The sequence below is a fragment of the Ctenocephalides felis genome, unplaced genomic scaffold (assembly GCF_003426905.1).
Source record: "Ctenocephalides felis isolate EL2017-DRISC unplaced genomic scaffold, ASM342690v1 CF-g0.4_SCAFFOLD_03573, whole genome shotgun sequence".
In the NCBI taxonomy this organism is placed as follows: domain Eukaryota; kingdom Metazoa; phylum Arthropoda; class Insecta; order Siphonaptera; family Pulicidae; genus Ctenocephalides; species Ctenocephalides felis.
The window spans coordinates 20,965,544-20,982,992 of record NW_020539727.1 but is presented as its reverse complement, the minus strand read 5'-3'; the positions used below and the strand labels follow the sequence as shown (position 1 = coordinate 20,982,992).

At 27.9% G+C, this 17,449-nt stretch overlaps 2 protein-coding genes across 2 annotated transcripts; one reads left to right on the top strand and one right to left on the bottom strand.

Moving 5' to 3' along the window:
* Window positions 1–833: 833 nt before the first annotated feature.
* LOC113389370 (striatin-interacting protein 1 homolog) lies at window positions 834–13,386 on the bottom strand. The gene is given in 16 exon segments (XM_026626418.1): window positions 834–1,292; window positions 2,379–2,583; window positions 2,792–2,972; window positions 5,365–5,504; window positions 5,506–5,593; window positions 5,667–5,911; window positions 7,791–7,945; window positions 8,004–8,289; window positions 8,357–8,505; window positions 8,761–8,925; window positions 10,212–10,381; window positions 10,539–10,660; window positions 12,442–12,603; window positions 12,687–12,809; window positions 12,900–13,058; window positions 13,125–13,386. Coding segments are annotated over 15 exon segments (2,565 nt in total). The 5' UTR covers window positions 12,999–13,058; window positions 13,125–13,386; the 3' UTR covers window positions 834–1,017.
* An 815-nt stretch (window positions 13,387–14,201) lies between these two features.
* On the top strand, window positions 14,202–15,581 carry LOC113389133 (phosphoribosyl pyrophosphate synthase-associated protein 2-like). Its single transcript, XM_026626185.1, has 6 exons — window positions 14,202–14,326; window positions 14,556–14,660; window positions 14,735–14,854; window positions 14,927–15,083; window positions 15,148–15,279; window positions 15,408–15,581. Exons 2-6 carry the CDS (start codon window positions 14,581–14,583, stop codon window positions 15,579–15,581), a joined length of 663 nt encoding a protein of 220 aa, XP_026481970.1. The 5' UTR covers window positions 14,202–14,326; window positions 14,556–14,580.
* The last annotated feature ends 1,868 nt before the right edge of the window (window positions 15,582–17,449 follow it).

The window sequence follows — 17,449 nt, the reverse complement described above, 5'->3', positions numbered from 1 at the left end:
ATGGATAAAATAGCATATATACAAATAAAACATAGTATTGATATTTGTCCATTTACTTTGATTAAATTTAATCAAAATAAATACTTGCAAAACTGAATAAAATCCTGTAACTTAAATTGAATTTAATATAAAAATTAAATCTCTGTATCAAAACTAAAACATTTTTAATTACAAAAAAAAGAAAAAATGAAGAAATCAGTTGTAAATAGGAAAAAAATGAATAGAATAGGATATATAAAACTAAAAGATAGTATTGATATTTGTCCATTTACCTTGATTAAATTTAATCAAAATAAACACTCACAAAACTGAATAAAATCCTGTAATTTAAATTGAATTTAATATAAAAATTAAATCTCTGTATTAAACCTATTAAACATTTTTAATTACAAAAGTTCAAACATTTGTAACACGGTAATTAGAAATATAAGCAGAAACTTAAATATAGGTAATTTGAAATTAAATAGAATTTAAATTTAAATAAAATTAAAAGTAAGAAAAAAGGGCAGGATTAAAATTGAAAAAGAGATTTACTAGAATTTCATAAAAAAAAAGAAAAATGAATAAATTAGTTGTAAATAGGAAAAAGATGGATAGAATAGGATATATAAAACTAAAAGATACTAGTGATATTTGTCCATTTACCTTGATTAAATTTAATCAAAATAAATACTCACAAAACTGAATAAAATCCTGTAACTCAAATTGAATTTAATATAAAAATTAACTCTGTTATAACCTTATTACAAAAGTTTTCTAAATATCATAAAGAAGCCTTTAAACTTAAAAAAAATAATCAATATAAAATTTATACCATTTACAAACATGCAGGACTCCTTAATGAATACTTTCTCTATTAAATTTTAAATCATTTATCTCCTCGATAAATACCTTCTTTATTCATTCAACTCTTTTCTTTTAAATAAATCCTTTATCATCCTTTATTATCCTTTATTACCTTTATCATCCTTTATTATCCTTTATTATCCTTTATCATCTTTTATCATCCTTTATTATTTATATTTCTGCAGAAACCAGAAGAGTGTCCCAATTGATGTCGTTATTGAAGACCTCCTGCTGCAGCCACAATTCGTAGTGCTGTTTGAATTCATCGGGCAATTGGACAAATTCTTCATTTTGAGAATTGCCCAGGACACTGTTGATGCAATTATCGACAGGTTCCATTTCGACATCAACAGGGGTGCCTAGGTACCTCCTATTATTGAATCTGTCGACACAGGCTCGAAGGGTGCACTCTTCGCCTTGAAAGTCCCAGGGACGGGCATCCAAATCTGGGATAAAGGGGTAAATTATTCAGGTAATAATCGTAATATATATGTATATATATATATATATATATATATATTAATTTGGAAATATGAACAAACAACACTCTTTTTGCACTAATTTATTATTTTATATTATGAACAAGATTTATTTAAAAGAAGTATTGCAGAATCGATGTTAATAGCCCATACAAGTAACACAGTAAATTTACGGACAGATACCAATATATTACATGATACATACCTGAATCTCATTCATACTTTGTAGCTTATATATAGATGTACATACACTTTTAATTATAACAATGTATAACAAATCTTATAAACAAACCATCTCATCATAGAATATTTTTTCTCCTAACGACATCTATTTTTCAACTGGGACCCTAATCCTTTTTTTCCTATCTGATTGAGTGACTTTACAACTTCAAGTGGTTTTCAAGTAGGAGAGAATACGAATACCGAAGACAGTGGTATTAAAAGAACAGAGTGCAGTGAACGACTTGTAATGAAAAACACAACATGCTAATTTAGATTTCCATATTTTAAAAAAATTTTTTAATTATAACACACTGATGATGAGACAAACCTAGTCTCGAAACGTTTGTGAAAATTATTATTTAATAAATTAGTGCAAAAAGAGTGTTGTTTGTTCATATTTCCAAATTAATATCTATTATCCACTCAGAATACATTTGTAATATATATATATATATATATATATATATATATATATATATATATATATTAATTGTTTAATATGAACAAAACAGCACTCAGATTTGTTTAACACAACTTTATTTTATGATTACAGACGTTTCGAGACCATGGTGTGTCTCATCTTCAGTGTAATTTCAAAAACAGTTACTTATATACTACATATTCTTTAATAATTTATTTAAATTTCATTTAATTTTTGGTATACAAAAATTAAATGAAGGTGAAATGAATGAAAAGGTGGATAAAGTTGTGTTAAACAAATCTGAGTGCTGTTTTGTTCATATTAAACAATTAATATTCGTTCCACTCATATCATAAAATTATATATATATATAATATATATATATATATATATATATATATAACTCTTACCATTTCCAAAGGCCCAATCATCATTCAATCTGTGCCTGACCTTAGAATAAATAGCACTTATAGTTTTCATATTCGATTTTCTCCATTGGCGTCCTAAATATTTCGTTTGCATTTTCAACAATTTCAATACATACAATTGCATCATCGCGTGTTGAACTTTCAATGTACGTTTTAGTATCGGAGCTGATTTGAAAACCACCAGCATCTGTAAAGTAAAGGACTCGTTAGGGGTGTCCATTTTCACCTGAATTTTTAAAAAAATAAAAAAATACATGTGATGTTTGGTGGTGGAGGAGGGGTAATTTTGAATATCACCAAGGGGGAGGAAAATCCCAAAAAGATCGATCACGTGATTAATGTACATTTATATTATTTTCTTATATATATAAATATATATTTCAATTATCACTTACCATTATGCGTGAATGTTTCCATTTAGTCAACTTATTCAAGATCCTTAAAAGATTTATACAAGAAAATAAATTCCTCCATGAATACTGTGCTGTGATGTGTAACATTCCAATTTCCAAAATATCAGTCGTCAATTCTGGCTGCTCTCCAATAACGCTCGTTGGAAAATCCATTATGGGAATTCTAAAAACAAAATAATATATATAAGACCGTCTATAAGATCAAAACCTAGAAACAAAGACGCTTTGCGGAATCGGCTTTTATTTTCTTAGACAAAATAAGTATTAATAAGCGAACAGATACTAGCTTTCTTTGCGAAAATTACCAATATGTTCTAATTTTCAATTCCCACAGTTAACACTTTAATTATCCCTTTAACAAATATTAAAATATGTTCAGTAAAATTGTACATTAAAAATTATACACTGCAATTTATAGAACAAATTTATTTCCAATAGCTCAATTTATATTATTGCCAAGGGTTATCCAATAATTTCAGTCATACCTGTAGATGTGGATGTATAAATGAATGATTTTTTGTTTATTCATGACTAAAATATTGATTTTCTAAATTTATCAGACGAAAAATCATCGTCTGCCTTTGTGATGTATTTATTGTCATATTGTCAAGATACACGTGTTGAAAATTGCAGTCTTTTAAAAGGTATAACATATTCAGAAAGAATTAATATATAGCATTCCCGGTTTCAATAATATTGCCTATAATTTTTATAATTTCGTACCATATTTTAAGTGGCTTTTAGTAATTTTAATATCTAAATTACATTTTTCTCACTAATAATTCAATATACATTATCACTTAAGTTCATATTTGAAGTGAATTAATTTGTCAAAACCTGTTCACATGTGCTCTATTCAACAAAATTATTGCATTAAATGGAAAGGAAAAAGTGTGTGCCCTGCGAGTTTTTTTACTGTGCTCCAATTTGCTTGATATTTTAGAAATACGCTAATCTTAATCTTAAGTTCAGAAGTGAAAACAATTTGCACTCCGTCACCCACCCCCCGCATTAATTGGATTATAACTCTTTTAATTCTGATTTTATCAGAACTTGTAATACACTATTTTAAAGGTAATTAAATGAGCTACAACTTTCTCTATCATAAATTTTACAGTAACTTCTCTTATTTTGAAACGGCGAAGGGTTAAAGGGCTCGAAAGACATTCTGGTCGGACAGCCGCGCACTCTTTAAACAATCATAACTCTATCAATATTTGTGTAATAGAAAAATAATAAAAAGCAATAATTAGTCAGAAAAAGACCTTGAATTTTCATATATATACTTTTATACGTATTCTTTGAGAGATATAATAATGATAAATTGGATGTTTTTTTTAAATAGATTTTTCATCATGAAATCATGAGTTTTCATGAAAATCGTTTGTACTGAAGTTGTGGTAATTTCTAGAACCCATCAAGATCTCTTAAACCATGTTAATTCTAGATGGAATACGATTATTTTTAATTTTGGTAGAAATGGCACTCATAAACTGTTATATGCATCTTTTTTATTGGCATGGTAGCTCACTCATTTTACACACAGAAGTACTCATTAAAACTTATTTTGAGCACTATAAAACCCCATTTTCATATCTAGCCTAATATTGTTCCTAGAACACTTTATAAAACACCGATTTATTAAAATTTTAATTGATATAATTTTGTTCATTACATGATTTTCGTTAAAATGTATATTTTTAGAAATATTTGCAAAAAAGCGATGAAAAACGCTAAAAAGAAACAAATTTTTAGTAGCCAGTAACTTGAAAAGTGATCGCTTTTTTGGGAAACATAATTAAACAATTTTTTCCTTTAATTAGTTCTTTTATCGACATTTGCACCACTGAAAAGAGATGTCATACCCCCGAGAAGTGACAAAGGAGTCTAAATTATTTTCACTTTTAAACTTGAGAGTAAGATGAACTAAATTCCAAAATTTCATGCAAATTGGAGCACAATAAAAATATTCAGACCCAAAACACTCCATTGACTTGAGTAAATATTCCGTATCCAATGCCAACATATGAATTTTTGACACAATGAAATACAATAAGTTAAAAAATAAGTCAAATTGAATTATAGGCTAAGTTTGATGTGCAATCACTGTCAGACGCATGCTGACTGTATTTTATTATATTATTTTAATTTTTGGCACATCTCAGCTGCTTTTCGGCAATAATAATGTAGACATATGTTTCTTATTCATAATCATAAATATATCACATTCTAATATTGTCTTGGCGTAAAAGCGAATAGAAATGTTTGGCAAATGATTCATTTATTTTTAATGTCAAACAATGCCTCAAATATTTTCAATGTTAAAATCAAGCGGTTTTTTTGTAATTTTTTTCATTTATTTCTACAATCTAACTATACTTCTATGAATCAAAAAATCCTAGAAAATTCGTTTAACAAACTTCAGGAAGATTTATGAAAATCCGAATAGGAGGATTAACCTTTCATACGCCATTACAGAAGAATTTTATATATATATATATATATATATATATATATATATATATTATATACAAATGTATAATTTTTCTACTTACACATTCTTTGCCCCAACATAAGCCATTATATTCTGATTAAAAAACTTGAGAACTAGCGGTATACAATTCGCGAACACTAAATGCTGTGACATGAACTCAAACTGATATATGTGATTCAATTTTGAATGTTTCAAAAGTAAATAATAATATAGCCGATACAGCTTTAACAATAATTTCTTTGTGTCGATTGACATCTATTCCTAAAATCATTGATTGCAGAACAGTCATTCTGAAATAGACATAAAAATAAATTAATATAATAATTTGAATTTAAATTAGTATTTATGTATCCTTTATCTTACGGCATTTCTTCTGGTAGCACATCAGCCATGATGTTGATCGATTCTGTTTTTGCTTTGCTGGTAGGAGCAGCTGCTAATAGTATTTTGAGCAGTGCTATCATATATTGGGGTAAATTTGGAAGTATGGCCTGGTACAATAATTCTGTTGGAGTTGCTGGAACTTCTCCTTCACTGGAAGACAGTGGATTTCTTGCCATCTCTTCCTCACGCTTTATTTGGATCTCTGCTAAGCTGACGTACATATGCTGGGAGAAATAGAAGTAGTTGTAACTAGTGGTGTATGGCATCGTGCCTTAAGGCAAATTGCTAGAACTTCCCCGTACCGTAATGAAATATTCGAGAAATTTTAAACGTGGTATTATAAATACTGTAAGGTTAATTATTTTTGCTATCTTGTTTGTTATTTCTGAGTGAGCAAATCAAATGTAAATCATAAATCATAAATCAATTTATCTCTAGAACATTAACAATCGTCATTTCATTTCGAATTCAATTTCAAAAAAAAAAATAGTTGCCAAATTTACACATAATTGAAAAAGTGCTCCGGTCTAAACGCATTTTCAAACAATTCTGTGCGACATTTTCACTTGTACTGTGCTTAGCTTGGCGGCATTTTCACATTTTTCAATAGTTTTCACAAAATTGCAAAAGTACTCTAGTACTTAAACAGTCTAAACGCACTCGGTTAAACATTTGTACCAGAGTGGCGCTTAGACTGTGCTCAGCCTGGGTAATTTTTTGAATTTTCAATTCAAAATTACAAAAATATTTTATGAAAAATTAAAAAAGATGTAATAATTTTTTATCCTCAAAAGCAATTGTTTTGTCAATACAAGCACAAAGTTTTTTAGATCATTTAAATCGGACGCTTTAGTTCACTCAAAAACTGCCATTTTTGCACATTTAGCTCTGTATCTTCGAAATGGCGGAACCTGCCTTTGCCAAATTTTCTCGGGTCCAAATTTCATTCTTTAGTCAGTAGAGTTTGTTTTCTCTTAAAGTTTCTTAAAACTCCTTTGTCACTTTACAAATCTTAAGGTTGCTCGTCAGTAGAGTCTCTTTTGTCCTAATATTTTAATTTGATCGTCAGTAGAGTCCCTTTTTCCTCTTTGTATTTTTATTTGCTCGTCAGTAGAGTCCCTTTTGTCCTAATATTTTCTTTCGATCGTCAGTAGAGTCCCCTTTTCATACAAATTTTCATTTGCTCGCCAGTAGAGTCCCTTTTGTCCTAATATTTTAATTTGATCGTCAGTAAAGTCCCTTTTTTCTCTTTGTATTTTTATTTGCTCGTTAGTAGAGTCCATTTTTCTTACAATATTCATTTGCTCGTCAGTAGAGTACCTTTTTCCTCTTTGTATTTTTATTTGCTCGTCAGTAGAGTCCCTTTTTCCTCTTTGTATTTTTATTTGCTCGTCAGTAGACTCCCTTTTTCTTACAATTTTCATTTGCTCGTCAATAGAGCCCCTTTTGTCTTAATATTTTAATTTGATCGTCAGTATAGTCCCTTTTTTCCTAATATTTTAATTTGATCGTCAGTAGAGTCCCTTTTTCCTAATATTTTCATTTGCTCGTCAGTAGAGTCCCTTTCTCCTAATATTTTCATTTGCTTGTCAGTAGAGTCCCTTTTGTCCTAATATTTTCATTTGCTCGTCAGTAGAGTCCCTTTTTCCTCTTTGTATTTTTATTTGCTCGTCAGTAGAGTCCTTTTTGCTAATATTTTAATTATGCTTGTCAATAGAGTTTCTTTTTCTTACAATATTTTCAATTTGCTCGTCAGTAGAGTCCCTTTTTCTTTCAAAACGTTTTAAGCAATCATTCAAATACGATACTCCGTTCTCTCAAAAACTCGATTTGTATTTAGTGCACTCTTTGCTCCGTATCTCCGAAACGGCTGGACCTGCCTTTACCAAAAACTAATCAGCACATCTCCCTATCAATAGGAATCGAATGGTAAATGAATCATTTAAATCGGTTGATCCGTGCGCCCGAAAACGTGGACGAAAAAATGCGGACATACAAAACACATACACACACATCCATTTTTTCTGAGGTATGCCAAAATGTTCAGAAACCTCTGAAACGTAAAGATCTATAAAAAACATGTGATTTTGCTATTGTATTTACCCGTTTTAGTGTTCTGATGCCTTCATGTATAGGTTGTGGTAGACCTGCAGTACTTTCTTGGTCGTTGTGCAAAGTGTAACCGATGAATTTCATTCTGGATGCGTCCAGGAAAGTCTCCACGTCTTTTTGACGCACCTTAGGCATCCACGGTAAACCTAGAATAATAGATTATCATAAGTATCAATACACTAGTCGACCTAGTAGTTCTTTTACCTTTCGGTGCTGGTACAGGTGTCCCAGGCCTATCGAGACTAGGCTGCTGCCCAGCAGGTCCAGGAGCCTTTTCATCAACCATCGTAGTGTCCCTGTCGTTCTGAATCTCACCATCAGCGCCTGTGAAAACCTGGTCATTAGATCCGACGTTTCCTTGTTCTGCATCCAGAGTGCGACCAAATTCTCCCAATTCGTCATCTGGTTCAGGGCCACCTGGACAATCTACGTCTAGTCCTAGTAAGGTTGGATCTTGTTGCTCGTCGAGGGAACTTTGTTTAATCAAACTCTGAAGAGGATATAGATACATGTATAAATATAGAATGGTGTTGGAGGTTTTGTCGTGTAAATTGTACCCGTCTGAATGGCCTGCTGTTTCTTTTAGGATTTTGTGCTTCAATTAAATCAGCTGCACTTGTTGGTGGTGAACAAGCCCTCATGTTTCGCGTTACTTCTATGGTATCTTCTGAATTATTTGATAAACCAGCCCGTTCGCGATATATATCTATAAAAAAAGAATCTTTTCATATCTCTAAAAGTTGACCCACCCTAATATTTGAAAAAAATTTTTTTTAAAGAAACATATAGCCCTAAATTTCCATCTTCCTACCACAAACCCCTATTTTGTAGTCATTTTAGAAACTTAATAATTTTTAATCCCTCTTTCAGTTAATTTATTGACTTAGTTTCAGATCAGATGTTTTTTGACTTCATAAAAAAGCTTAAATTTTACTTAAAATTTTATTTTATCTGTACATACTTTTTAGTTCTCTCAACGTGTCAATCCCACCAAGTGTCACTAGAATTACTTTCCACAAAAGTAATATAACTTTTTTCATTGGAAAATGTGGTGCGACGCCACTGCAAAACCTTGTAACCATACCCAAAAGTTTGACCACCAATGATTCCTCTCCATTGTATGTATCTTTAATAAAAAAAACAAAAAATACAAATAAATTAAAAACTGATTATTAATACTCTATAAAGGTGACGGGTAAAAATACCCGTTTCGATAATTATTAAAGGACATTTTTTTACATTTCTTCAAATAACTTTTAAATTTCATTTCGGACATTATAATTTGTTTACATTAGTAAAAACTAGATAAAATTTACTAAAATCCTGTAAAAACTGTTGTACACACTTAGATACCAAAATTTTCATTAATTTGTAGTTGAAATGCAGACTTAGCATTTTGATAATTTGCATTATATGGATTTAGGACATTTTTTTTTTTACTTTTTTGCAAATAACTTTTAATTTTCCTCTGGGGCATTATAATTTGTTTGCATTAGTAAAAACTACATAAAATTCACTAAAATCCTGTAAAAACTGTTATATACACTTGGGTATTGAAATTTTGAATAAACCATATTTGAAATGTGGACTTTAGTATTTTGATAATTTGCATTATATGGATTCAGGACATTTTTTTACATTTCTTCAAATAACTTTTAAATTTCATTTCAGACATTATAATTTGTTTACATTAGTAAAAACTAAATTAGATTTACAAAAATCTAGTAAAAACTATTTTATACACTTGGATATTGAAATTTTGAATAAACCGTAGTTGAAATGCAGATTTTCATATTTGGATAATTTGCATTACATGATTTCAGGATTTTTTTTAGTTTTCTTCAAATAATTTTTAAATTTCCAGTGGGGCATTATAATTTGTTTACATTAGTGAAAACTAGATAAAATTTACTAAAATCTAGTGAAAACTGTTGTATACACTTGGATATTAAAATTTTGAATAATCCGTAGTTGAAATGCAGACTTTAGTATTTTGATAATTTGCATTATATAGATATCATAATTTGTTGCCATTAGTAAAAACTAGATAACATTTACAAAAATCTAGTAAAATCTATTGTATAGGGTCCGTCAGATAACTTTTTTTTTTTGAAAATGCTATATATAAGCTACTGAATATTTTCTCAATCTAAATCTTTTCTATTTGAAAGTGCAATCCTTCTGGTTAATAATCGAAAATAATTTCATTGAAATAGCTGTCTAACTTTTAAATGGCTGTCAAAAAATTCTAATATTGCTACCTTTATTGGTAAAAAGTTATATAAGTTATATGGCGGACCCTTTATATACTTGGATATCAAAATTTTGAATAATTTGTATTTTAAATGCAGATTTAAGTATTACCACTCATAGAGTGTTAACAATATAAAAATAAAGTATAAAACTACTTACTCAATTCATTTTTAAAACTATCGGTGATTTCTTTGAACTCACTATCCGGTTGTCTACTTTCATTCCTCATAACTTCTGTAATTATGTACATTACAGACAAAATAACACGTAAATCTGTAGAATCAGCTAAAGATACAGCCAATTTGCGAGCAGTAACTTTTGAAGCATTGCTAGAAATAAATAATATAGTAATAATATATATATATACATATATATATATATATATATATATATATATATATATAATATATGTATATATATGTATGTATGTATATATATATATATATATATATATATATTAACAGTATATAAAATATAATAACGTACTCAATTTCCAAATTAAGTAGTTCCACAAAGGCATTAAAAACACCTAGTTTATATAAAAGCATTACGTTGTGACGACACCAATGCTGTTGCTCTTTGTCTGATTGTATTTCAGCCCAACAACCCTAAAAATAGTAATAAATTATTAAATATGTATATAAATATACACATATATATATATATATATATATATATCTATATATATAAATCTCGTGTCACGATGTTGGTTCGCGATGGACGCCCAAACTACTGGACCGATTTTAAATTTTAATGGCTCATCGTGTGCTTATATATCCAACTTAGGTTATAGAAAATTTTGAAAAGTAAATTTGAAACATAAATATATAATTTTTATAAATTTCTAAAAATTTTGACAGAAAATGACCAAAAAAAAAAACAAAACACTAAAATGACAAATGCCAAAATTTATGGAAAATTCGAGAAAAAAAGATTTATGATTTTTGAAAAAAAAAAAATTGACAGTTCAAAAAATAAAATTCAAAAACATGTACATATATAGAAATATCCAACATTTAAATCCAAATTTGATGAAATGCTATATTCAAAATCACTGTTTATAGTTTTAAATCCAATTAAAAATCAATGCTTAAAAATTTGAATAAATGTTGAACATGTAAAAAAAATTAAATGTCATTTGTCAGTATTTATGAAAATAATTATATAATTTTACGATTTAGATTTAATTGATTAGCTTACCAAATTATTTCGGAAACCAAAACTTCATCAAAACATTATAGATCAGAGATCACAATAAAAAAGCGGCATATTGAATTTAAAATTAATCATAAACAAAATTTTGACATTTCACAAAAAAATGTTTAATGACTTACTTCGATAAGAAGCAAATAAATTCCAAGTTATGTTATAGGCAATATTGCCAAGCAAATTATATATACAAAACATTATTGTAAAATAAATATTATCATATTATATTAATTTTGGACCAAGAAGAAAATATTTTGACATTTATAAATTTAGTGCATATTGCATATATGAAATTAACATTCACTATTTTTCAATTAAATGCAAATGTAAAAAATCAAATATTTATATAAAAAATTGTATATTTAGATAAAGATACTGCGTTGATTTAGACTAAAATTTAATTTATTCTTTAATTAAAAAAAAATTGACATAAACAAAATTAAAATAAACAAAACACTATGATGCGTTGGAATTATTTATCGGAGTGTAAAGAAATTTGTGTAATTAAAATATAATATTATTATTAATATATCAGTTAAGATATATTTTGATTGTCATCGCAAATGCTAATCTTACAGGAAATTGTAACCTCTTAAGAAATAGTACAATCTGAGGGTATCATTGGAATCTGACGAAAACAAACTAGACAAACTAAATATTATATCATATTATATTAAATTTTGACCGAAAAGAAAATATTTTGACAGTTATAATTAATTTGAAATAAAATGCAAATGCCAAAAATCAGATCTTTATGTAAAAAAATATTTATTTCCACAATATTCCTGTGTTGATTTAGCCAAACTTATGAATTTAACAATAATATAATTATTCTTTGATGACTTAAAATAAATATTAATGTATCAACAAATAAATAATATTTGAAAGAAAATTTTATTGACATATATGACAGGGCAAAAGTATAATAAACAAAAAACTATGATGCGAATGAATTAATTTTTGAAGTATGATATGTCAACTAATTTTGAAAATTATAACAAGTTTTTAATTATTTGCCGAAGAATCAGAGTCCAAATCTATTAAATATTTGATTTTTTGGCACTTTTATTATTTTTTTATCAATTTAGGCATATTTTTTATGGCAAAACAACATTTGCCGGGTTAGCTAGTATATATATATATATATATATATATATATATAATTTATTAATTTTTTTACCTGTGCAAGATACAAAACACATCTGGCAGCCTTCATACGTAATTGTTTCTTAGACATTTCTAATTGGTCAATTAATTTCATAATTATCGATTTCTGTTGTTCCTCTGTCAACTTTTGCCAACTTGGTGGTAGTTTATATTGCTCCATTTGATCTTCAAACGCCTACAAAAAATAGTACACATATATATATATATATATATATATATATATATTTAATTAAATTGTAGATGTATATCTATTATTACCTTGACGTTGAGCTGCAGCTCAGGCTGCTCTGTATAACTATACAACTCTGATATTTCATTTGCATGTGTATCTGTATCATCGTAAACAAAATCCAAATCCGGACACTCTTGTTCAGGGCCTCCCTGTGAAGAGCAATAAAGTTAATAAAGTTTGCATTTACCTTTCTCTCGCAAGCGGAACATTTTGTATCTGAGTAATTCTGTAATACATACTTCAGATATCTCATGTTCATAAAAGTTGTTAAACGATAACATTGCATCAGTGTCGCCCATGGAGTTTAATTCAAGTTGAATAGAACATTCACTCTCCATGGACCATTTGCTTACAACTGCTTGTCTTGGGAAAATATTTTGGAGCTTTTTTCAAGCACACTTCACAAAGAAAATGTTTTAGATAAAAATAAATGAATTAATCATGGATTTATTTAGGTTGCTTACATTTAAATAGTCATCGTTTTCGTATTTAATATTGTTGGCAGTAATTCCATATATATTCTCGTCCATTATTTGTGACAAGCCCCAAAAGTTTCAATATGGATTTTTAACAGATAGCCACAACACGGATTTATAAAAATTAAAATTGTAAATTAAAATGTGTTAAAACGCAAATGTTATGAGTAAAATTAAATGATTTAAATCACATATTTGTTTACGTCTGCACAAATAATTGTGCAATGCTTTTGGCATTTAATTTTGACAGCTGGGGTAATGTTGTAAATAATACACATAGGGCAACACTAATAAATAATAATTAAAATTCGAATAAATTAAGTAAAGTTAATAATAAATACTGCTTATTCAAAGGTTTAAATATAATATTTTGTTATTTTTGATTATACACTTATATATTTAATTATTTAAATACAACTTTCACAACTTGTTTAATTTAATTTTGACAGCTGAGGTAATGCCATAAGTAACACACAGATGGCAGTACTGGTGAAAAATTCAAATTTAAAATAAAACTTTATAAATATCAGCTGATTTAATAATAAATGCTAAAAATTTATGACTTTTGATTTTATTTAGACTTTAAAACTTTATTTTCAATATTTTGACACACTTAAGTGTACAAACAATAAATTTAATCTATACTTGTATTAAAAATGACACACTAACAGTGAAACATTTTATTAATTTAAATTTATACAAAATACGTAAATTTGGACTTTTTATTTATAATAATACAATTTATAAGTATTTAAGTATTGACATATTTATTATTCATTAGATGATAACTAATTTATAGTTTATTCTTTATGTTTTTGCTCAGACCTCCCACAAAGAATGTTTGAATTTTGCTGACTCATCAAATAAATGTAAATACAAGCTAATACAAATATTTATAACGTACATAATTCTGTTTTCAATTTCCATCTACTTGTTTATCACTTTTATTATTATTTATTACTTTTATTATAATTTCTTTTTCAAATTCGGCGCCCAATTTAAAAAAAAGTTGGTACAATTGTTTTCCTTTACAATTGCGCAAATGTCATATGTTAACACGAATCTCATAAACCAAATATGAAATTATGTTTATTTAATAAAAAACAGTGTTTAAATATTGATTTATGCTCAAAAAATCGTGTGCAACATATTATTATTGATTAGTAACAAATTCACAATTTCAATCAAAGGTAAATCTTCATCATATCTTGAGTTTACATTAGGCCATGCCAAGTATATTGTTATCAATATTATTTTTTCTTATCTCTAAAGATAAAAATTGCTCTTGGGTTATGACATTAAGGGAACATAGTTTATCAATTTGTTTACATAAAAATTCTTGATGTTATAATGCATGCTGTGCTTTGGTAAAGCATATTTTTATATGTATATTCATACTCTTGTTTTATTTGTTTTTAGTGTATATAAATAAAAGTTCTTCACGATGATGGGGGCTCCTGCAACCTCCGATATCATGATTATCGGGGGCAATTCACATCCTGAATTAGCTAACTTAGTTGCCAAGTAAGCAATAGTAATATATTTACAAATAATTTGTAAAAAAAATACTAGGTATATAAAGTCTTTTATTACTTTAGGCGTCTGGGTGTTAAAAATGGGGGCTGCTCAGTTTACCACAAAACAAACCGTGAAACCATGGTTGAAATTGGTGATTCTGTTCGTGGAAAAGATATTTATATTATACAAACAGGAACAAAGTATGTATTTACCTAACCTTCCTTACTCATTGCAAATTCATTAGTATTATATTTTTAATATTTCTTTCACAGAGATGTGAATAATAACATTATGGAACTTTTGATCATGGCCTATGCTTGCAAAACGTCATCTGCAAAATCGATTGTTGGTGTTATTCCTTATTTGCCTTACAGTAAACAGTGCAAAATGCGTAAACGTGGTTGCATTGTCAGTAAACTACTAGCTAAGGTAATAAAAAACACATTGTGATCTGCACATTATCAATATTTATTTATTATTTCTTTATTCTTAGATGATGTGTAAATCAGGTCTTAGCCATATCATCACAATGGATTTACACCAGAAAGAAATACAAGGATTCTTTGATTGTCCTGTTGATAATTTAAGGGCATCACCGTTCTTACTTCAGTACATCCAAGAATGTGTAAGTATTAATTACATAAATTTAGTTTACATTTAGTTTACACAATATATATATATATATATATATATATATATATATATATTTATTTATTTATTTATTTATTTATTTATTTGTGTATTGTTCTTTAGATTCCAGATTATAGAAATTCAGTTATAGTAGCCCGCAATCCTGGTTCTGCTAAAAAAGCTACATCATATGCTGAACGTTTGCGTTTGGGCATTGCTGTTATTCATGGTGAACAGAAGGAATCGGAGAGTGATGAGGTTGATGGTAGATACTCACCGCCTACAGTGCCTAGGTAAATTTATTTACTAATTATTTACGTAGCATGATTGTAAGTTAAATTATCTTCTACATTTTGAATGACAAAGAAAGATTCTATTAATAGGAACATATTATTATATGTACATTCATTTTGTTGGTGGTCACTTATATTTGAATTCTTTGATACGATTTATATGAATGCCCTGATTCTAATTAACTTGAATCTTGCTTATATGCAGACAAATATAAGCTGAAGCATTCATTTACTACTTGTCATTAAAGTTTTCTCTAAAAAATTCAAAAACTGGCCTATCAAATTCCTTCCTATTACATATATTACAATAATTATTAAAAATAAGTTAGTTTCAAATTAGTTTTCAATAAAATATAACCAAATACTTCTGTATCACCTTGATGATATTAAATTAATGTGTAATCTCTAAAAAATACATTTATTATAAAAAGTATCATTATTTTATGAGGGGATTTATGTTTTATTTTTTGAATTGCACAACACTCATTTAATAATTCAATATCTATAAATACTCTTAAGGAATAAATACTTTTTTTCTAAGTGGACTTTAAGTTAAATTCAAACTTCATTCATAAATTTTCTATCACTTTCTGAATGATAAATAAAAAAACTTTCTATCACTATGAATTCTCCCATCAATCCTGATATTCTTTTATAATACACTTGATACAAATTATATAGTAAACTTCTTTATTTGCAAATTTAATAAGAAATACAGATTGGTAATTTATATATATATATATATATATATTTATATAAAATTTACTAGTATTTACCATAAATACTATTAAATATTTAATTTTTATCATAAAATATAATTAAAAACATACTGTATTCATATTCAGCTTTCCGAGCACTGATTATTTATATGCCACATGCTAAATGTAGTCTGAGGTTTGCCTATTGGCAAGTTGCTGTATATTCTCAGTTATTCATTAAAGCATAAATTCTGCATAAATGAAAAATAGATTTATATTGTGCTATTTAATGATACTTTATATTCAAACAGTTCTTAGCAAAGTTTTTATAGCCGCAAGTTGCTAGTATATTTAAAGCTCATGGCAATAAAATTCAATATAAAAAAACTAGTGATCCACCCATAACATATGTTTGAATTTTGGAATCAATGCTCTTTATTCTAATTTGATTTTAATGCGGAATAAAAACTAGTGGGGTGCATGGCATCGTGCCTTAAGGCAAATTGCTGAAACTTCCTGTACCGTAATTAAAAATCTTGGTACGGAATCCAAAAAAATTTACACAAAATATGTACACACTATTAAAATCTCTATAAAATATATGATAATTTGAGGTGGATATGTTCAATATACATTTTTCACCGCCAAATGACATTTTTTTTAAACTTATTTTTATGGAGAGTTCATAACAGCTAGACCTGTCTTCCCAAAAATTTAATCAGTTTATCTTGTCAATACACGTAAAATGTTTTTTGAATTATCAAAATCGAATGCTCCGTTCTCTTAAAAGCTGAGTTACCGTTTTCGGCACTTTTTGCCCCGTATCTTCGGAACGGCTAGACCTGCCTTCGCCAAAAACTAATCAGCACGTCTCCTTATCAATACAAATCGAATGTTTTTTGAATTATTCAAATCGGTTGATCCGTGTTCCCGAAATCGTCGACGAAAATTTGTATCCGCACATACATACACACACGCACACACACACACACACATACATCCATTTTTTCTAAGGTATGCCAAAATATTCAGAAACCTCTGAAACGTAAAGATATATAAAAATTTTCATTTTCGATTTTTTTGCGATTACTGTAACTTGCCCTACGGGAAGTTAAAAAAAATTAAAAGCTAAGATCTATGCTATTAGGCCGGCCCTTGCAATGACTATATTAAT

Coding starts and splice junctions, on each gene's coding strand:
- LOC113389133 (XM_026626185.1), top strand. CDS start 14,581: ATGATGGGGGCTCCTGCAACCTCCGATATCATGATTATCGGGGGCAAT. Junction 14,661..14,734: donor TTAGCTAACTTAGTTGCCAA/GTAAGCAATAGT, acceptor TTATTACTTTAG/GCGTCTGGGTGTTAAAAATG. Junction 14,855..14,926: donor ATTATACAAACAGGAACAAA/GTATGTATTTAC, acceptor TTTCTTTCACAG/AGATGTGAATAATAACATTA.